The following is a 23,196-nucleotide window of genomic DNA, read 5'->3' as shown; positions in this document are numbered from 1 at the left end:
CATGCGCGAAGATGAATTTCACGGTGTTGAGATGGGAAGGATGAGGAATAGAGGCAATAGGTTCGACAGACGGGGTCGGAATGATCGCGGGGAGGAGTTGGATGGAAACTTGGGAAATATAGAAATGACAGTTCCTTTATTCAAAGAAAGGAGTGATCCCGAGGCATACCTGGAGTGGGAAAGGAAGGTTGAAATGATCTTTGAGTGTTATAACTACTCGGAGGAGAAAAAGGTGAAGTTAGCAGTTTTGGAGTTCAGTGACTATGCAATTTCATGGTGGGATCAAGTGATTACTTCACAACGTAGGAGTGGGGGAAGACCAATCAGCACTTGGGAGGAATTGAAGTTATTGATGAGAAAGAGGTTTGTTCCTAGCCACTATTACCGAGAGATCTATCAAAAACTGCAAGGTCTATATCAAGGGTCGAAAAGTGTAGATGACTATCATAAAGAGATGGAAATACTTATGATTAGAGCCAATGTGCTGGAGGATCGGGAGGCTACCATGGCATGATTCTTGAATGGGTTGAATAGGAAAATTGACAATGTAGTGGAGTTGCAAAATTATGTGGAGTTGAAAGACATGTTGCATGTGGCTATGAAGTTAGAGAGACAACTGAAGAGGAAAGGGGCAGTTAGGTAGCCGTTAGGAACTTCGAGTGTTAATCCATCTTGGAAGCCAAGGTGAAAAACAACAATAAAGGTGATAAAGTTGTACCTAAAGGTAGGAATGAGTGGCAGAAAGGGAAAGAAGAAAGTGCTAGCAAAACAGCACTCAAAACAGATTCACAACCATCAAGGAATCAAGACATCAAGTGTTTCAGATGCTTGGGGTCAGGGCACATTGCTTCACAATGCCCAAATAAACGGGTAATGGTGTTGTTGGACAATGGAGAGGTGGTGAGTGAAAGTGAAGGAGAGTTTGAGGACATGCATGCATTAGAAGACGTTGAAGAAGAAGAAAAATTGGAGTTTGCTGTTGGGGAATCGTTGGTGTCAAGGATAGCTCTTAACACTTAAGTCAAAGTGGATGATTCGGAGCAGCAGCGAGAAAATATATTCCACACATGTTGTTACGTCAATGATAAGGTATGTAGTATGATTATTGATGGTGGGAGTTGCACGAATGTAGCTAGCACAACTTTAGTTGAGAAATTAGCACTAGCATTGTTAAGACACCTTAGGCCTTATAAGTTGCAATGGTTGAATGAAAGTGGGAAAGTTAGGGTGAATAGAAGAGTTTTAATTAATTTCTCAATTGGGAGTTATAGTGACAAAGTAGTATGTGATGTGGTGCTTATGCATGTGGGTCATATCTTGTTAAGAAGACCATGGCAATATGATAGAAAGGTCACATATGATGGATATAGGAATCGTTATACCTTTGTCAAGGATGGGAAGACTATTACTCTTGCGCCATTAACATCGGTACAAGTGTATGGAGATCAAATCAAACTGAAAGGTGAGGAAGACGAGAGAATAAGAGAGTCGGGAAAAAGGAGAGGCAATAGTGAAACCATCAATAAGAGAGAAAATAGTGAGGTGGCTGAGAGTGGAGAAAAGAGAGAGAAGCCACATGAGCAGAGAGAAAAGGAGTCAGTTGAGAGGAGAGAAAAAGAGTCAGCTGAGTGGAGAGAAAAGCCAAAGGTCAACTTCTATGCAAAAGAGAATGAGTTGAAAAAAGCTATGAGCGATAATAGACAAATGATATTGTTAGTGTACAAGGAGTCCCTCCTCAATTTTGAGGATTCTAACACATCCTTCCCTAGTTTGGTTAAGTCTTTATTGCGGGAGTTCGACGATATGTTTCCTGAGGAGATGCCAAGTGGATTGCCACCAATCAGAGGCATCGAGCACCAGATTGACTTTGTATCCGGAGCTGTCATACCGAATCGATCAGCTTACTGAAGTAATCCCGAGGAGACGAAGGAACTTCAAAAGCAAGTGGAGGAGTTGATGAGCAAAGGTTATGTCAGGGAGAGCATTAGTCCATGTGCTGTACCTGTTTTGCTGGTACCTAAGAAGGACGGGACTTGGAGAATGTGCGTGGATTGCCGAGCTATTAACAATATCACGATAAAGTATCGTCATCCAATACCTAGGCTAGATGATATGCTTGATGAGTTGCATGGTGCTTGCATTTTTAGTAAGATTGATCTTAAGAGTGGGTATCATCAAATTCGCATGCGGGAGGGTGATGAATGGAAAACGGCGTTTAAGACTAAGTATGGATTGTATGAATGGTTAGTTATGCCGTTTGAATTCACTAATGCACTGAGCACTTTTATGCGTTTAATGAACCATGTTTTGCGTGATTTTATTGGAAATTTTTTTGTAGTTTATTTGATGACTTCTTAATGTATAGCAAAAACCTAGATGAGTATTTAGAACATTTAAATTGTGTGCTTGTTATGTTGCGAAAGGAACAACTGTATGCTAATTTCAACAAGTGCACATTCTGCATGGATCGAGTTGTTTTCCTAGGATTTGTGGTTAGTGCTAACGGGGTGAAACTCGATGAAGAAAATATAAAAGCTATAAAAGAATGGCCAACACCTAAGACTATAACTGAAGTTAGGAGTTTTCATGGATTGGCTAGTTTTTATAGGCGATTTGTAAGAGATTTTAGCACCATCACCACACCGTTGACTGAAATAGTAAAGAAGAGTGTAGATTTCCACTGTAGAGGATCTCAAGAAATTGCATTTAACACAATTAAGGATTAGCTAAGTAAAGCACCTATTTTGGCATTACCAAATTTTGATAAAATATTCGAGGTTGAGTGTGATGCATCAGGAATATGTATAGGAGCAGTGTTAATGTAGAAAAGGAGACCTATTGCTTACTTTAGCGAAAAGTTGAGTGGGACAGCATTGAATTATCCGACATATGACAAGGAGCTGTATTCACTTGTTCGAGCATTGGAGACTTGGCAGCACTACTTATGGCCAAAGGAATTCGTGATACACACCGATCATGAATCTTTAAAGCATTTGCGAGGTCAAAGTAAGTTGAACAAAAGACATGCGAGATGGATGGAGTTTACCGAGACATTTCCCTACGTCATCAAGTACAAACAAGGCAACGAAAATATAGTTGCTGATGCGTTGTCTCGAAGGTACGTGCTTTTAAATTCATTAAGTACTACTTGGTTTCGAGCATATTAAGGGCATGTATGAATCTGATTGTGATTTTTTTAGTATTTATGCTTCATATGACAAAGGTTCATTTGATAAAGTCTACAGGCATGAAGGATATTTGTCTAGGGAAGATAAGTTGTACATTCCTAATTGTTCTTTGCGTGAATTATTGGTAAGGGAAGCACATGGGGGTGGTTTAATGGGACACTTCGGGGTTCAAAAGACTTTAGACATGTTAGGGGAACATTTTTATTGGCCTAAAATGCGACATGACATAGAAAAAATATGTGGAAAGTGCATAACTTGTTAAAAGGCTAAGTCTAAGGTTCAACCCCATGGTTTGTATACTCCTTTGCCTGTACCTAGTGAACCTTGAGTAGACATATCTATGGACTTTGTGTTAGGTTTGCCTAGGACAAAAAGGGGTCGGGATTCAATATTTGTAGTGGTCGATAGGTTTAGTAAGATGGCGCACTTCATACCATATCATAAAACTGACGATGCTACTAATATTGCAGACTTATTCTTTAGGGAAATAATACGTTTACATGAAGTACCTAAAAGTATAGTGTCTGATAGGGACGTGAAGTTTTTGAGTCATTTTTGGCGTGTTCTGTGGAGTAAGTTAGGAACTAAGTTATTATTTTCTACAACTTGTCACCCACGAACAGATGGACAAACTGAGATAGTTAATCGAACTATGACTCAACTACTTAGGACAGTGATCAATAAAAATCTGAAATCATGGGAAGAGTGTTTACCGTTTATAGAGTTTGCATATAATCGAGCTATACATTCTACTACTTCGTTTTCTCCTTTTGAAATTGTTTATGATTTTAATCCACTAACACCTATGGATTTAATGTCTTTGCCTGTGCATGAACGAGGTAGCTTGGATGGGAAATAAAAAGCCGAGATGGTGAAAACACTCCATGAAAAGGTCAGGATGCAGATCGAAGAGAAAGGAAAGCTAATTGCATCAAAAGCAAATAAAGGAAGAAGACGCGTTACATTTGAGCCTGGAGATTGGGTCTGGGTGCATTTCAGAAAAGAGTGTTTTCCAGAACAGAGGAAGTCAAAATTGCAACCACGAGGCGATGGACCGTTTCAAATCATCGAGAGGATCAATGACAATGCATACAAAGTGGATTTACCAGGTGAGTACAATGTTTCGGCTACTTTTAATGTTTCTGATCTCTCTCTATTTGATGCAGGTTCAGATTCGAGGACAAATCCTTTTGAAGAGAGAGGGGATGATGTGATCCAAAAGTCGAGCCAGAAGAAGGCAAGTGTGAGACGAAACCCGTTGATAATCGAAGGTGGACCGATGACGCGATCGAGAGCAAAACAAGTGAAACAAGCGATGAGATTACTCGTTCAAGAAACTATTGATGGCACCATGTTCGGAACTCAAAATGGGACAAGTTTCGTGCGGGTCGAAGGCCGAAACTAAATGGATCAATGCGTTACAAGCAGCCGAAGAAGAGAGTGGGCAATATAACCATGCGGCAGCATGGTGTGACCGCACGACATGAGGCCGAGAATTCAATGGCTGAAATTTTATTACCATGCGGCAGCATAAGTTATAACCATGCGACAACATGGTTGATTTCTGAGCGCGATTTTCCTTTTTTCCGCGTTTTTCCTTATTTTACTAGAATTTCATTCTTAATCAAACTCCTACCATATTGGACGAATATTTTAGGGATTTTGTTAGATTATTAAAATTATATTTCCTTTTGACTTCTATTCGAGGATTAGTATAAATAGGAGAATATTTTTCGTTGAAATGACTTTTTTTTTGCTTGAATATTATAGAGAGAGAATTTGTTCTTTCAATTTGTTCTTCTTCTTGAACAATCTTGGAACTTATCAAGATTCAATTTCTTGTGGCGTTCTAAACAATCGGATTGTGGGTTCTTTTAATTGTAATCAAGGGGTTTTAGATTTTTTCCTAATCTAGGGTTTCTTGGTTCAATTGTTGGGGTTCAAGATCCAAAATTGAGTTAGTATTGGCGTTATTGGGTTCCGCATCAATCTCGTTATGGGTTTCATAGTTTCCATTGCTACGGGGTTCGCATCACAAGTGTTAACGAATTATGCTTGATGTAAATTGTGTTTTACACCTTTGTTGACATCTCTTCTTATGTGGAAGAAAGCTGTACAGTGATGTGATGGATGAATGGATTCAAAATCAATGACTTTGATGGAACCATGTGGAAGAATATCAATCAATGTGTAGAGGAGAATGTACATGTAGCATGATTGTTAAATTAATTTGAGTTAATGCGATGTCTAGTTGAACTTTATTCTCGACTTCCATGTAATGGCAATACTTTTTTTTTTTTTTTTTAAAGTACATCGACTTCAGTTATATGATTAATGATGACAATTCATTTGATTTTGGAGTCATGAAGGTATTGTTTAGTTCTTTTATTTTAATTTGTTGCTTACACAATACATTTGCAAGAATAAATGGCTAGTAAAAGTATGAAGCCAGGGTAAATAAAATTATCATTTTATTTTTTCCTTTTAAAAATATTTTTTTGGAACTGGGGAGATTGTCGTGAAAGATGACATAAAAGCAAAATTACTATTTACGATGGCAAGCATCCGTTGTATGCAATAATTTTTTGTGGCATATACTTCTCCTTGACAATAGCAACGATTAAGAGTTTATAAGTATATATTTACTTCGATTTCGAGTTGCCATATAAGTACTATTTACCATAGATGTCTACTGTAGTAAAAGTAATCACACGATGGAAGCAAATACACGATTAATTTTGTGGTAAAAGCATTTTACCACGAATTTCATTATCTTTCACTATGGTTATGTTCCTCGTCCTTACTCGTTTCTTCTAGTTACTCAGAGCAGGGGTTATAATAATCTTCCTAGTATGGCCTTGTTTGGTGAAAATTAAAATTCAGATTTTAATTTAAACTAAAGTCAACAATTAATTTTACTCATACAATTCAACCCACAACTTTTTAATTATATATTTCATCAATTTTTTTTATCAAAATCTACTACAAATCTAATTATTAATTCCCACCAAATAGGGGATTAATGATAGAGGATGATTGCTTGTGAAGAGATATGATCACGGAGCTATTTTTGCCTCAAAATGCTTGCTGCAAGGGGACTTCATCACATCCTTTTTCTCCCGTTCAAATTTGGGTAATCCTGCTAATGCATGATCAACAAAAAGCTTGGAATTTCTTCTTCTCATGTTCTGTTGATACTTGTTTGACTCTAAACTCCCATTTGCTAAAGTGGAGAATAGTGCGTTTTAGGTGTTGAGCGAGAAATGTCTCTTCCTCCGTGATTTTTTAATCACACGAGTGTGGATTATCGTTATCACGAGAACTATTATTTAAGTTTAACTATTCCTAACTTCAATTTACAAAACAATTAAAAGTGATTTCAATTATAATCCTAAAAATTATAAATCTATGAAAACAATTATAAGTGAACGAATAACAATTTAGAATTTTTAATTGATGTATGAAAGTGTTAAGATTTACGAGTTTACCATAGCTATCCCCATATTCTCAACCATCAAATTTCGACAATTATCAATTACTTGTAACCATTCAAATTCTTTTAAATTAATTGATTGACCTCTTTTGAGTTCAAACTAATCCTACTCAATTAAGTCTATTCACTTTATCTCTACGTGAATAAAAGAGCCTTATTATTCAATCACCAACAAATTCAATTAAAGACCGGAAAAATTAGTATAAATGTATATCTACATTCTAACCAAATTTCGGTTTATACCTCACCTCATGATTAATTACCTTTTATAAAGCAATTGTGATAAGTAATTCAAAGCAAGGATGCATTAATTAATATCACGAGAACATCCATTTAAATCATGCAAGTCATATGAACATATCTTCCTATCGAACCCCTTAACAATAGTTATGCATTCTATATTCCTTATTATTTCTCTCATATACAATAAAGATCACACAAAATTTAACTAGTAGTTAATTGTTTGAAAACATTAAATTCTATAACTATCATTCAAAATAAAGAAAACATAAACCATCAACGTCTTGTAATTAATATTAAAAATATTATAGGCTTGGGTTCATATATATTTTAGAGACTGAAAGTTTAGCCTAACATCACAAAGCTACAAGAAATCATGTAAGAATAATGAAATATCATCCAGAATTTAGAAATATGAAGAAAAAGAGGAAAAGCCACTAATTGTTGAATCTCTTCAAGTCTTTTTAATTTATCTGAAGTCGCACCACTTTCTTCTTAGCCAAAAAACTGAGAAATAATCTTTAAAGATGGATTCCTTGCACCATGCCTCTTATTTTTCCTGAAAAGAATGATATTTGCCTTTCTTAATTGCAAAAAAATTGTATAATTTTCGTATGAGAGGTGCCCAGTTGTTTGCTGAAGGTTGATATTTACAGAACAAGATTATATATAGGTCAAAATTTGTGTTTCAATTGAATTCAAAAACGAGATTGAGGAGAAACAGGAAAACAGTTTGTCCAATATGCTCATCAAATTTCTTCCATAGTTCAATTTGAGTCCTTTTCATATACAATTTTGGTCAATCTTTCAACTTCATCCGATTTAATCCATATAATCTTCAATTTCAATCCTTGATCCGCATCAACTTGTAAAGATTTGTAATTTAGTCTCGAAAAACTTTGTAACTATTACGCCACCTATCCGAACCACTTCGGAAAGTCTTCCACTGTGTCAAGCGAAGTGCCCAACACCCATCCGAAGTGGATCCGATGTGACTCCATCACCAATGTTAGCGAGCCGCTAACATGCTGCGAGGCACGAACAATTGTACTGAACCAATTAAAGCGTTCTTGCCTCTGACCCCCGAAGTACAATGCACTCGATCTCTATCAGATGATCTGCCGTCAATTTCAGAAAGAGATCTGTGTCAAGATCCTCTCTTCCCCCAAAGTTTAATTGATTTGACGTCTCCATGGGCTTAGTTGATGTGACGTATCAACTTTATGTCAACTCAACTCGGGAGTAGTTATTACCTGCCCACTCTATAGACGCGACTAATTGACGCCTTTGAGCAGACGCCTCACACCATGAGATGCATATACGTGTCCCACATCTAATGGTTCTCCTCAACTATAAATACCCAAGGTTTGATAAGAGACAAAGGTGACGAAACTCTTACAACTTAGCTCTTCATAACAAGTAAATATATATTCTCCTTCCCAACCTTTTTGCACAACTTTGGCACTATTCCGATCACCAGGAGCTAACTTGACCATCGTAGTGTATGCGGTCGCCGCCATCCCCCCTAGTTTCGGTCGTGTGCATCTGACCGTGCGTTGACTGTGCGCAGGGAGGATTACGTAGAGCAGCTATCGATTGGCCACGTGAAGGGTCCAATTTGCGAGGTCAACAGATTGTCGCCGTCTATGGGAAACACTTCCTATCCAAAGGTCTGCATTCTCCACCGAAAAACCCTTGACTTACCCTAAAAATGGGATGTTCTTGAAAAAGAACAAAGTCGAATTACAATCCAGATCCTCATCACCCTTGAAAAAGGAGTAGGTAAGATGAGTTTCAGCAATGAGGACACGAACCCCAGGATGGACGCCTCTGAAGAAGAGGTGCTCTGAAACAATGTCACTCACCAAAGGCCCCATCACTGGCGTCGCCAAGGTGAAAGAACGACCATGCTCACTGAAGGAATGTGCCAAATAGCTGCGGGCATGAGAGATATCGCAACTTAAAATATGGTGATGCATGAATTATTGCGAGCCCAAGGTCACCAGGGCGCCCAATTGCCCCAAGAATCTTACCCAGCTCATGAGGTCCCTGAGTCTCGTTCTCGAGGCCATATGAGCCAGCACAGAGTAACCCCCCTCTGGAGAAAAGTGGGTACGGAAGTCACATCCTATGTGCAAGGGAGCCAGCCAGTAGAATCGCAATTGGGGGATAACTTCCCACCAGAATATGAAGCATAAAGGTCGGTCAGTGTAATTGACCGGATAGGGCGGGACCCTAGTAATAGGGTCCGCTCAGTGGAAAGATCAGTTCAACAACGGGAAGAACAAGAACAAGTGCCCCCTCCACTTAGAAATAGGAAGGAGAGAAGAAACTTAGTTGATTGGGGTTGCCGAGGAAGAGCAGCTCTACCTCCCAGACGCAAGATGAAGGGGACTCTGAAGGGCCATGTCGATCTTACGAGATTGATGATGATGATGATGATAATTTCCCTTTCTCAAGAGAGATCCGAGGCTCCCCGATGACTGTAAACTTCGTACCACCTTAAATCCCCAATTATGAAGGAAAAAGGGGACCTGGAGAAGCACCCCACGAAGTACATGACACAGATGAGTCTTAGAGGAGCCTCGCCTGCTTTGAAATGCAGAGCCTTCCACCTAACCCCTGGCCGGAGCTGTCGAAGTGTAGTACAGCAAGTTGCCTCCTCTGACCATTAGGAGTTGGCTAGAGCTAAAAAAAGGCTTCTTGAACCAGTACCTCTCATGTAGAGAAGGAGAAACCCTAGTGCAACGCCTGCAAAATATGAGACAAGCCTCTGGAGAAACGCTGAAAAGCTACCTCGCCAGGTTTATGGACGAGATCACCTATTGCGAGCAGGTCACTGACAGAGAAGCCCTTTCAACTTTGAAAGGCGGCTTCAACATGAACACTTTGTTATGGAGGGATGTACGCAGCAAGAATCCTACCATTTATGATGAACTGGTGGAAATGATGAGTTGAGATCGTCAGCGAAGAGATGATTGATCACCAAATTGTGTCGCACAAGGACTCCCTACGCCTTAGAGACAAGTAGGTCAAAGACCCGCAGTGTACCTTGTCACCCAGCAATGGACCCAGGCAGGACATACAGTAGCTCCCACGTCCGGATAGGTACTAGCTTCTGCCACGCTAAATGCAGTGCTAGTATTGACATATGAGAATACCCTTGTTGAGGCGGGACCATCTAGGGGTACTGATAGTAGCCGAAACAAGAAGAAGAAGCGGTCAAATAGGCCCTTAGAAGGGCAAGGGTCTGCAACTTTCACTAACTCTATGGACATGACACCAGCGAATGTAGAGACGCTCCGCGGTGCTCAGATCGGAATAACCCACATCCCTCTAGGAGGGACGAATATCCCCGTAAATCTGCTTCCCCGAACAGGGGTGAAAGGAGATAGAGAAATCAATCACCCCGACGAAAAGCATGAGGGACAGAGGAGAGTCCGAACAGAGAAATCATGCCCCAATTTCTGGAGGCCAAATCATAAGAGAAATTGACACGATCATCGGGGGACCTCATTAGGAATGCCCAAAGAAACTACACAAGAGAAGCAAAGGATCCGTCGATGCTCACGTACATCATCGATCGGTCCCAAGAAACCAACAGGATGGCCCTGATTACCTTCTCCCAAGAAGATACACAAGGAGTTCACTACCCCCATTGTGACGCATTGGTAGTAAGAGCCGTAGTAGCTAGAAATGGACTCAAACACATGCTTGTTGACAACGGCAGCTCGATGAACATAATGTTTGGCTCTACCTTCAACAAAATGCAAATTGAACATGGGCTAATCCCCATGACCGACCCACTATTTGGATTTACTGGAGACAGCATCATCCCACGAGGACGAATTACTTTGCCCATTAAGATGGGTTTTGCTCCCCTAGTGGCCCAACATTTCATGGAGTTTTTGGTAGTAGACCACAGGTTAGCCTACCATGGAGTATTAGGTAAACACGTCTTGAAAGATCTTTGGGCTGTCACCTCCATACATTACCTGTGTATGAAGTTCCCAACTGAGCATAAAATTGCTATAGTTCGAGGCGACCACATGGGCTCCAGAGAATGTTATCTAAACTCTCTGTGAAAATCATAGCCCCGCACTGTTAATGTAATCATAACGGAGGTCGCGAGAGAACCCGACTTGGATGTGAAAATGCTCGATGCCCCTGAAATAGGGCATACCTTTGAACAGGAAGAAGTGTTGACATGGAATAAGCCCTTGAAGAAGGGCACCCTCTTGACGAATTAGACCCCCAAATAACTGGCTCAAAACCAAACGTGACACCAATGGAAGAACTTGAAACTTTCTTCGTCAACCCAGAGGACTTCAGTCAGGTCTTGCGGATAGGAAAGTCATTGTCCTCCAAAGCGAAGGAACAAATGATTAGCTTCCTGAAAATGAACATGGATGTCTTCGCTTGGAAGCATGAAAACATGGTAGGGATAGACCTAAGGATCAGTTGCCATCGCCTAAACATCAACGCCTCCTGTGCCCCCACATCGGTAGAAAAGACGGGCCCTCAACCTAGAGAGGTACGAGGCGCTCAAAGACGAAGTCAACAAGCTTAACCGCAGCAGCTTCATCAGAGAAGCCATTTATCCGAAGTGGATATCCAACCTGGTTCTTGTGGGGAAGCCTAGCGGGAAATAGAGGCTGTACGTAGACTTTACGAACTTAAACAAAGCATGCCCTAAGGATAGCTTTCCACAGCTGAGGATAGACCAACTTGTGGATTCCACTGTCGGACATGAACTCTTGAGCTTCATGGATGTGTACTCAGAATACAACCAGATACCTATGTTTCGACCTCATCAGGAGGCCACATCATTCATCACGGATAGAGGACTATATTGCTACAAAGTCATACCCTTCACATTGAAAAATGTCGGAGCTACATATCAGAGGCTGGTCAACAAGATGTTTGCCGAACTCATTGGCAAAATCATGAAAGTCTACATGGATGACATGCTAGTTAAAAGCCTCCAGGCAAATAAACACGTAAGTCACCTTAACCAGACCTTTCAGATTCTTAGGAAATACAAAATGAAATTGAACCTCCTCAAATACACCTTCGGCGTGGCTTTGGGTCAGTTTTTGGGGTACATTGTGAACCAAAGGGGAATCGAGGCAAATTCGGTAAAGATTAGGGCCTTACTAGAAATCTGGTCACCTTAGAAGCCGAAGGAGGTCCAGAGCCTCAATGGTCAGATAGCTGCGCTCAGCCGCTTCATCTCTAGAGCCACTGATAATAGCCTACCCTTCTTCAAAGTGTTGAAGCAAGGGAAGAAGTTTCAATGGACCGATGAGTGCGAGGAAGCCTTCCAAGGGCTAAAGAAGCACTTAGGAAAGGCGCCTCTGTTATCCAAACCTAAACCACATGAATCACTACGCTATACTTGGCGGTCTCGGGCGAGGCGATCAATGCAATCATAGTTAGAGAAGAAGATGACTATCAATTGTCGGTATACTATGTCAGCAAAGCACTACTCTCCGCAGAAACCCGTTACCCGGACATGGAAAAACTGGCACTCGCCCTCATCACGGCGTCAAGGAAACTGAGGCCATACTTCTAGGCCCACTCAATCAAAATTCTCACCAACTTCCCATTAAAGTATGTACTATAGAGAACGGAAGCTTCGGGCCGCCTGCTAAAATGGGCAATTGAACTCAGTGAGTTCGACCTACTGTTCCAACCCAGATATGCCATCAAGGGACAAGCCCTTGCAGATTTTGTGGTTGAATTTGCCATAGTGCCAGAAATGGAGGCAGCAATGAAACCAGCCGGGCCCCCAACATGGCATTTGTTCGTGGATGGATACTCTGGAAAAACTGGCTTCGGAGCTGGGATCGTCTTGGAAAGCCCGAAAGGCCACAAGCTAAATTGCGCAGTAAGGTTTAGCTTTAAAGCCTTGAACAACGTTGCCGAATATGAGGCCCTTCTAGCAGGCCTTAGGCTCACAAAAGAAATGCAGGTCAAAAGGCTCCTGGCAAACAACAACTCTCAACTTGTGGTAAGTCAGGTCAACGGGAACTTTGCCGCCAAAGACAGTAGCATGGCAGCATATTTAAAATTGGTCCTGGACCTAATCCCACATTTCGAGAGGTTCAAATTAATTAAAGTCCCTTACCTCGAGAACACTCATGTGGACGCCCTATCAAAATTGGCCAGCAGCAAAAACTCAAAGCTGCTAAAGATAGTCTCCATTGAACGCTTGTCGAAGCCCTCCATCTCCGGAGGTGAAAAGTTGTTATGGATAGAAAGTATCCTAGTATGGATGCAACCCATCATGGTCTATCTTAAGGATCAATCACTACCAGCTTCAAGAAGGGAGCTGGGGAAGTTAAGAAAGAGAGCCGCGCACTTCGTCTTACATGAGGATGTCCTCTACAAAAGAGGCTTCGCCTCACAACTTCTCCAATGTGTAGGAGGGGAAGAAGCCATGTATATATTCAGGGAGGTCTACAAGGGGATCTATGAAAATCACTCCGGGGGAATGGCTCTAGCACACAAAGTGCTCCGACAAGGCTACTTCTGGCCAACCCTGAAAAGGGATACTTGCCAATTCGTTCAGAAATGTAATAAGTGCCAGCGCTTTTCAAATATTCAAAGATAGCCTTCTCAAAGCCTCTCTGTAGTCACCAGTCCTTGGCCATTTGCTAAATGAGGCATCGACTTTATTGGTCCACTCCCAAAAGGGAGAGGAAGCGTAATTTTTGCCATTATCGCCATTGACTACTTCACTAAGTGGGTCGAGGCAGAACCTCTTGCCAAGATCACTGAGGCGAATACTACAAAGTTCGTGTGAAAGAACATCATTTGCAGGTTCGACTTTTCCCACTTCTTAGTGTCCAACAATGGGAAAGAGTTCGACAACAAGAATATGCGAGACCTATGCAAGGAACTAGGGATGAAAAAGGATTTCTCGACACCTCATCACCCCCAAGCAAATGGGCAAGTTGAGGTGGTGAACAAAACCATCAAGCATACCTTGAAAATGAAGCTTAACGCCTCGAAGGGGGTGTGGGTCGATGAGTTTTCCCACGTCCTCTGGGCCATCCACACAACTAGCCGAACCGCTATTGGGGAGACACCCTTCTCAATGACCTACGAAGCTGAAGCCATGAGCCCTGTTGAGGTAGGGGTCCTATCATATCATCGAATACACTTCAATGAGATCGGTAACGACGAAGCTCGAATGAGGAAACTTCACCCCTTCGAAGAAAGGAGGGATACCTCCCAAGTGCAACTGGCCAAGTATCAAATGAAGATGACCCGCTATTACAACTCTAAAGTCAAAAATTGAACTCTTCGATAGGGGGACATCGTCCTAAGAAGGGTCTTCCAATCGTCAGAGCTGACTGGGGCTGGAGTGTTTGGACCAAATTGGGAGGGTCCTTATCGCATCTGCAAGGAGTCTTAACCTGGTACTTTTGAATTGAAGATATGACAGGGAGAGTATTGCCTCATCAATAGAACATTGAACACTTGAGAAAGTACTATCAATGATGAACGTATGATCCGATCCGATCACGATGCTGTCTAATATGTGTTTTCAATCTCATTTGTAACTTCCCTATCTTACTAAGTGCTGAAATTGCCTTAGTGATGGATGATGTAACCTCTAATTAATGATACTTCAGTTCTTTATGTCTAACCAGTTAATGAGTTGTTGCCTCAGTTCTTTAATATGTTATTGCTCCGATCTCCTTTATTCGACTAGTTATTGGTAAGTGGTGCTTATTGTTTGCTTAAGTGTTTGTCATTCATATACTCAAGTATAAATAGCTCAACACAATGAAAAGGCAGAAGCAACAATACTTAAACAAAAATTTTCATTTCATTCATCTGAAATTGAATTATAAAAGAGGTCGAAGTCATTATAGGAATGACCCTATTCTACTGGGGCATCATTCGCGCAAGCATCCGCCTCGCCCATCTCCGGGACCTCTTGAGCCTTCTCTGCAAACCTGTTAGCTGGCATCCACTAGGCCCACCGAACTCTACCTCCAAAGAGGATATGTCCAGAGTAGGGTAGACCTCTTTTAGCCGACCCAACAATCATTGGGCACTCCAAGAGGCCTAGTAATTGGCAAAGTCGTCGTACAGGGGGTGCTCCTCGAAATGGACAATAAAGTTCTGCATCGCCACCTCTCCTACCGACTTCATCTCCCCCTTTAGGGAAGCAATCTCCTCAGCCTAGGCCTCCACCCTCTGCCTCAGCTCAGCTTTTTCTTTATTGGAGGCCTCCAGGACCTCCGTGGTAAGCCGGTAGTGCTCATTGGCATGATCCACTCTTCTGGTCATTGCAGCAACCTGGCACTCCACTTCATGAAGCTCCATCTTCAGCCACTCAATCTCACCCTTAGCAGTCGCGTTCCCATAATACATCACCTCCTCAAGGCGCTTGGCGAGGTCCTCCCTCTCGGCATTATTGGATACTTGTGCTTAGGGCCCGGGCCATAAAGGCACTATTGGCAGCAATGAGGTCATCGATGGTGCAGGCGGCAGTGTGGTCTCTCCATTCCTTCGTCCAATGCTTGTTGTGGACCACTGCCATTGCTGTCGTCTCCAGAGAAAGAACCTCCAGCACCTTTTTTACCGGCTCCTCTGAATTTGTGCCCAAGAAGTCCTCCTCTTTCGAAGGACGGGCTCTCTTCCTCTTCGACTGCCCCAGCACTTGGGTAACTGGAAGAGCAGCAATTGGAGCTATAGTTTGGGCAGGCGAAGCCTCGGAGGATGCAGGTGTCTTCTCCGGGATGGCCACCCCAGTAGGTATGGTGGTCTACTTTAGGATCGGGGGTGGCCTCACCATTGTTGGGTGCTTTGAAGGGGCAACAGACTTCTTGCCCTTCTGCAGCAAGTTGGCCTCTGGATCCTCCGCCACCTCTTCCTCTATCGGAGGCTTGAGTCTCTTGCTGGCATCCACCAGATCCTCCATCTACTTTTTGTATGCAGCAGAGGAAGTCTTCAAGGTTCTCGCCTCAGCCATCATCTTCTGGATGGTCTTGAAGTCAGGCCTCAGAGGCATCTTCCTGTTAAAGTTATCTGCAAAGAAAAATGCAAATTGTTACAAGTGTAAAGGGTCCAGAAAACTACTAGAGTATTTACTTCAAGAATTTTACCTTGAGAAGCCATCAGATCATGCGTCACGAAGTGAATGTTCTTCCTAATCAGCTGGTGGTATGACCTCTTCTTCGGAGGTAGCTGATAGATGATGTAGATGATATCAAAGTCATCGGTGGATATCTCACACCGAGGAAGAGTACTTGCAAAAGCAAATAAATATCAGTTAAGATCTGAACCGAAGAAGAATAAACATAAATGCAAAGTAGCTAGTACTCACTAAATGTAGAATACTTCGTAGGGACCATAAGAGGTGCCAGAGGGTCCCTCTCTATTGTGTTCCATCTCCCTGTAGCCCAGCACCACGAGCTCTTCCACTCCTTAATGGAGCTCGGCTGATCGAGCACGAATGGAGTATGGGAATCACATGAGGTCAGGTAATACCAGCCCCTAGTCTTCTCCCCCAGTCGCTACCTTAGGGATGTAGAGGGTCTGAAAGATAGAAAAGGACATCTCTACCCCAAGCGACGCCTCCTTCCATAGCATCCAGGAGCCCACCATTTGGCTCCAGGAGTTCGGGTTCAACTGGGTCAGAGCTAAACCATAAGACCTAAGGATTAAGCGGAAGAAAGGATGGATTGGAAGCCTAAGGCCAGCCCCAAGGATCGCTTCACTAATTGTCACGCACCCTGGCCTAGGGTAGCAGGCTCTCTCGTCGGGTTCAGGTAGGATCGAATCTACATTGTCTGGAATCCTATATTCCACCCTAAGTCTATCGAGGTCGGTACTTTTTAGTTTTGAAGGGTAACTCGACGCCCCCCAATTGCATAGACACGTCTACTGGGCTATTAGGCCTCTTCCATATATTCTCCCCCACCCCCCCAATTATCACTTCAGAAATTTCGGAGTAGGTTGCCAAAATGGGCTCATCCATTCGTACTAATTCCAGCCCCCTCCCCGAGCTACCACTATCCTCAGAAGCCATTTGTTCAGAAATGAAAGATTTCAAATACTTACTGAAACTCAGAAACACCGTAAAGTCGTCGAAAACTGGAGTTACGTCGGAAAATGCTTGAACAATGCCGAAAAATGCCTGAACAACGTCGGAAAATGCAAAGGTTTTAAGAGAAAATGATGTTTCTGATTTTGCAAAAGTAAAAAACTCCCCAAACGCTCAAGTCTGCCTTTTATAGGGCGTCACTGCTGATCTCCACCGTTGAATTCAAATACAATCAATCTAGGCTGTCCGTCACATCATCAATCTAGGTCGTTGAAATGAAACGTCAGATTTGATCTACGCACAAGATCTAGTTGTGACCCTCACGCTCACGTGAAACGCGTTGCCTCGATCACCATCAGCCATCTACAATAAGTAGCCGCAACAGCCTTTTCTGGGAATGGGCATTGCATACAACTGTCACCTTGGAAATATGCGACAACTGTCAAATCAGTTGACGTTAGAAATGTTTGCCTCAGATCGAGCAGATGAGCTCTTCACAACTTTACAAAGCTTAGACGCAGCTGACGCCAAGTCCCCTGTGGGTCATCGCCTCGGTAGTTACATCCCCTCTTAAGCTTTACAAAACTTTAGTCATCTCCCAACGCATCGTCCCCTGTGGGTCAACGCACCAGGGACAATTGAGCTCCTCACAACTTTACAAAGTTTTGACGCACCTGACGCGAAGTCCCCTATGGGTCATCGCCTCGGTAGCTGCATCCCTTCTTAAACTTTACAAGGCTTTAGCCATCTCCCAACACATCGTACGCTGTGGGTCAATACACCAGGGACAGTTGAGCTCCTCACAGCTTTACAAAGTTTAGACGCACTTGACGCGAAGTCCTCTTTGGGTCATCGCCTCGGTAGCTGCACCCCCTCTTAAGCTTTACAAAGCTTTAGCCATCTCCCAACGCGTCATCCCCTGTAGGTCAGCGCACCGGTGACAAATGAGAATTTAGCTTTACAAAGCTCAGACGCAATAGATGCGATGTTCCCTGTGGATCATCGCCTCAGTAGCTTCATCCCCTCTCAATCTTTACAAAGCTTTAACCATTTCCCAACGCACCGTCCTGTTGGCCAGCACATCAGTTACACATAAGCTTCTTCCTTAGGCAATAATAAAGCTTTGTCCCCCGAAGATATGTCCCGACCTTCTTCTCTTCAGTGAACATAGAAAACCATCCCAAAAGCTCTCACAAATCGCGGTTCCTATCTCAAGGCAGACTTACCCGATCGGGAAAACAAGTCCATCCATGATATAAATATTCATGCCTGAACTTGGGAGGACCACTGTTACGCCCTCTATCTGAACTACTTCGGAAAGTCTTCAACTGTGTCAGACGAGGTGTCCAACACCCATCCGAAGTGGATCCGATGTGACTCCATCACCAATGTTGGCGAGCAGCTAACATGTTGCGAGACACGAACAATTGTATTGAACCAATCGAAGCGTTCTTGGCTCTAACCGGCCAAAGTACAATGCGTTCTGATCTCTGTCAGAGGATCCGCCGCCAATTTCAGAAAGAGATCTGTTTCAAGATCCTCTCTTCCCCCAAATTTTAATTGATTTGACGTCTCCCTGGGCCTAGTTGATGTGACGTATCAACATTATGTCAACTCAACTTGGGAGAAGTTATTACCCGCCCACTCTATAGACGCGACTGATTGACACCTATGAGTAGACGCCTCACAATGTCAGATGTATACACGTATCCCACATCTGACGGTTCTCCTCAACTATAAATACCCAATGTTTGATAAGAGGCAAAAGTAACGAAACTCTTACAACTTGGCTCTTCATAACAAGTAAATATATATTCTCCTCCCTACCCTTTTTGCACAACTCTGGCACTGTTCCGATCACCAGGAGCTAACTTGAACGTCGGAGTGTACACGGTTGTCGCCACCCCCGTTGGTTCCAACTGTGTGCATTTGACCGTGCGTTGATTGTGCGCGGTGAGAATTACGTGGAGCAGCTATCGGTTGGCCACGTGGAGGGTCCAATTCGCGAGGTCAACAGTAACTATTCCTTTTTTACCCTTCATTGATAAATTTTCACTTCTTTTCATCAAAACTCATCCAAACTCGAGTTTATCCAACAACAATCAATATTTAACCATAGTAGTAATTTTATCAATTTAAGTATTAAATAAACACTTTTTACAGTTCGGATAGGTATAAAAATCACACATATCACAAATCTTCAATAATGATCCTACAACTTCCAAAAGCTATCGTGTTGGTCTAGGTACTTGTATACTTATTCGAAACTCGACCTTCACAAGTTATGAAATCATATAATGTAGTCCCCAAACTTTTTGAGTGTCAAATTTCACTCCCGAAACTTGTGAATTCTTTCGATTGCTCTCATAATACATCTTATCAATCACGTGCATTTTAGTTAATTTTCAATTGTTGCATTTGTGCTCACAGTTATTATTTTTCATTCCGAATACATCGAAATCTAGGTTTTATCTACAATCAACATAATTTCACTAATTTTATGCAGGAACTCGTTCATTTAGAAGTTATTTATCTAGTTTATAGCATGGTGCATTTTTTAGATTGCTCTCTTAATACTTCTTATCAATCATGTGCATTTTATTTAGTTTTCAATTGTTTCATTTAAGCTCACAGTCATTATTTTTTGCTCCGAATACATCGAAATCTAGGTTTTACCTACAATCAATATAATTAAACTAATTCACGCAAAAATTCATTCATTTAGTAATTATTTATCAAGTTTATAGCCTGGAGAAGTTCGTAAAATATAAACTTATCAATGCCAAGTTGATTTTATCGCTACCAGGTGGAATCCCTTCGATAAAGGATGCACTAATGTGGCACTTTGAGCAGCATGGAATTTGTGAAATTAGGTTTTAGACTTGATATATCTCTATCAGACAAGGGGATTAAATCCTCCTCATATAGAATTGGCTGCATTGTGGAATTTCCAGTGGGATTGAAAACATGATTGTCTATGCTTGATCTTTTCCCATCCAAAATTTGCTTTAGAAAAAAAATCCACCTGAATATTGATCCATGTTGTAGTAGATGTCTGGACTTATTGAGATACCAATCATGTTATTTTCCACATGTGGTGCAGATAAAACAGCTTGGGAAGAGAATGTGTCTAATATTAATGAATGCTTCAATCTTGTGTCTAGCGTGTTAACTTCAATAAATTTAATAATCCCTTCTCATTTTCTTAGAATGTATTCAACAATAACAAAGAGAAATCATGCCTCCAGTGGCTTGTGATTGACTTTCCATAGATTCTTTAGGCTGCAAAAGATGAGAAAATTCACTATGAAGAGAACTACTCTCCATTCCTCTTCAAAACTCTTGAAACTAATATCCCTCTTCTTGCTTAAGAGATGAGAAAGTGCCAACATTTTTCTATATATAGAATCCAATGGGCCAATTCCATATTAAGTGGAGTGAGAGTAGGGGCCTCCATGTGTGTTAATAAAATGGAGCCCATCCCATCATGGACTCAGACAATGACTAAATGAAATGTTAGTCCATATAATAAATATAACAATCTTCCACTTGGACAGCACTTTATTTAATCACTACAAAAACACAAGCAACCATCTCAAAACCAAAAAGCCTTGTCCAAAATGTGCCTTCAAGTTCAAACCAGTGAATGATATACCGACAAGGTAAACAACACATGACGAATACTTGAAATCATGTAACATAGGTAAATGAGATGTAGAAGCAGTATGGAAAATATCAAAAGAGTGATAAACACCCGTTTCCATAAGAAGCCCTAGAGCCAAATCTGAATATCTCTTATAGATAATATGCCTTGTCCATAATGCGCTTGGCTTAGGCACAAGAGTAACCAAAATGTCTCAATACATATAATCATTGCCTTGTCCAAAAATACGCATGACTTAGGCATGAGACTGGTCAAAATGTTGCATTATATTTATAAGCATTGCCTTGTCCAAAATGAGAGTAACTCAAGTAGGAGACTGATCAAAATATCTCAATACATAAAGTATGCCTTGTCCAAAATGTGCATGACTTAGTCATTCATTAACATTACTATATTTTAAGAACAAAACAGAATATGAGTATAAATAATATGGTAAAATAGCAATGATTACAGAACTCTCACTAATCAAATACAACATAAGAATAACAATCCCAAATGAGCCACATGCTCTTGAAACAATTTTGAAGCTAAACCTTTAGTTAGTGGGTTAGCAAACATATGATTTGTCGAAATATGCTCAATACAAATATAAGACTCGGTTATTTTCTCCCTTACAAACAAATGCTTAATATCAATATGTTTAGAGCATGAAAAACTCCTAGTATTCCGAGAGAAAGAAACTACTACAGAATTGTCACAAAATATCTTCAGCGGCCTCGAAATGGTGTTCACTCTACTTAGCCCCGAGATAAAGTTCCACAACTATATATCTTAACATGTAGCCTCATATCAAGTCACATACTCTGGCTCTATTGTAGAGGAAGCAATAAGAGTCAATTTGATTGTAAAGATGAAATTGAATTGCCTAAAAAATGAATTCTAGGGAATTGAATTGCCTAGAATTGTTTTCCTGAGAATTGTAAATTATTGTGCTTGATTGGTATAATTTTTCACGTGGAAAATGTTGAAATAAAAGTATTTTTTGGTGTTTGTTTGATTTTATTTTACAAGAAAATTGTCAATTAAAGGGATAGATTTTACTGGTATTCGAGATTAAATTTGTTTTCGTTGCCAATAAAAGAAAAAAACAAAAATTTCAAGAAAATCATCTATCTTTCAGTGTTCGTTTGGCTTTATTTTACATGGAAATTGTCATTTAAAGGGAAATATTTTTTTACAATAATTCTTAGAATTTGTTTCTATTGTCAACCAAAAAAAAAAGGAAAAAAAATGCTACAGTAGGTAGGAAAACCAATTTCCCACCATATATGGTGGGAATTGGTTTTCTTTAAAGACCAAGAAAAGTCCAAACCTCAAGATAACTAAGAATTCGAATTCAACCAAGAATTTAAATTCCATGGAAAAAAATGTATCAAACACACAAAGTTAGAAAATACAATTCCAATTCCATTTCCACCCTATCAAACACACCCTAACTGTCTGTTTTACACTTTTCCAAGAAACAGCTCCCTCTGCCATCATAAAAACACAACCAAAATTAGACCTCCTATCATCTAAAAGATTTGCAAAATCGGCATCAGAATATCCAACTACATTGAGAATGTCAGATTGTCAATATGTAATCATTAGATCTTTAGTGCCTTGCAAATACCTAAGTACTTTCTTTGCGGCTTTCGAGTGAGTTAAACTGGGATCACTTAAGTATCTTCCAATTACAATGCCAACATATGCAATGTCAGGCCGTGTACATACTTGAACATACATTAAACTTCTCACAACTGAAGAATAGAGAATTGTTTGCATTTAAGTCCTTTCATTATCATCTTGAGGGAATTGAGACTTAGAAAATTCACTTTTCACATTTGGTTCTTTTCTAAGAAAACAAGAATGCATATTAAACTAACTCAAAACTCGGTTAATGTAGGTTTTCTGAGATAATCCAAGAACGCCTCTAGATCTATTACGAAAATTCTGAATCCCCAAAACATAAGAGGCCTCACCAAGATCCTTCATATCAAAATAAAACGATAGCATGCACTTTGTCTCAAGAAAAAGCTCAATGTCATTTGCAGCAAGTAATATATCATCAACATAAAGAACAAGAAAGATATACTTATTCCCTTTGACCCTCAAGTATATGCATTGATCAACAACATTCTCCTTGAAACCGAAAGAAGTGATAATCTCATCAAATTTTAGGTGCTACTGCCTTGATGCATGCTTGAGCCCATAAATAGACTTCTTAAGTTTACAGACCTTGTTCCTTTCCATCTACTTGGAAACTATCTGGTTGCATCATGTACACATCCTCAAATAAGTGTCCTTAAGAAAGGCTGCCTTGACATCCATTTGATGTAACTAGAGATCAAAATGAGTGACCAATGCCATAATAATCCGAAAAGAATCCTTGGTAGAAACAGGCGAGAAGTTATCCTTTTAATCAATGCCTTCTCTTTGATTAAATCCCTTAGCAAAAGCCTAGCTTTATACTTTTCTATCTGACCTTCAGAATTATACTAGGTCTTGAAAACCCATTTATAGCCAATTGGCCTATAGCCACAAGGTAGTTCAACTAAATCCCATA

At 40.9% G+C, this 23,196-nt stretch overlaps 2 protein-coding genes and 1 pseudogene across 2 annotated transcripts; 2 read left to right on the top strand and 1 right to left on the bottom strand.

Moving 5' to 3' along the window:
- The first annotated feature begins 220 nt into the window (after positions 1 to 220).
- LOC111366656 lies at positions 221 to 6,064 on the top strand (annotated as a pseudogene).
- Positions 6,065 to 11,209: 5,145 nt separating this feature from the next.
- Positions 11,210 to 13,537, top strand: LOC111366655. The gene is made up of 4 exons (XM_022987367.1): positions 11,210 to 11,359; positions 12,099 to 12,332; positions 12,400 to 12,534; positions 12,635 to 13,537. The coding sequence occupies exons 1-4, from the start codon at positions 11,210 to 11,212 to the stop codon at positions 13,535 to 13,537; spliced, it is 1,422 nt and encodes a 473-aa protein (XP_022843135.1).
- Positions 13,538 to 20,559: 7,022 nt separating this feature from the next.
- LOC111366654 lies at positions 20,560 to 22,883 on the bottom strand. Its single transcript, XM_022987366.1, has 4 exons — positions 22,869 to 22,883; positions 22,517 to 22,772; positions 22,083 to 22,201; positions 20,560 to 20,817 (listed from the first exon to the last, which is right to left on the bottom strand). Exons 1-4 carry the CDS (start codon positions 22,881 to 22,883, stop codon positions 20,560 to 20,562), a joined length of 648 nt encoding a protein of 215 aa, XP_022843134.1.
- Positions 22,884 to 23,196: the final 313 nt, after the last annotated feature.

This window comes from Olea europaea, chromosome 18 (genome assembly GCF_002742605.1).
Source record: "Olea europaea var. sylvestris chromosome 18, O_europaea_v1, whole genome shotgun sequence".
NCBI lineage: Eukaryota > Viridiplantae > Streptophyta > Magnoliopsida > Lamiales > Oleaceae > Olea > Olea europaea.
The sequence above is the reverse complement of the archived record's forward strand: the minus strand, read 5'-3'. Positions and strand labels throughout refer to the sequence as shown.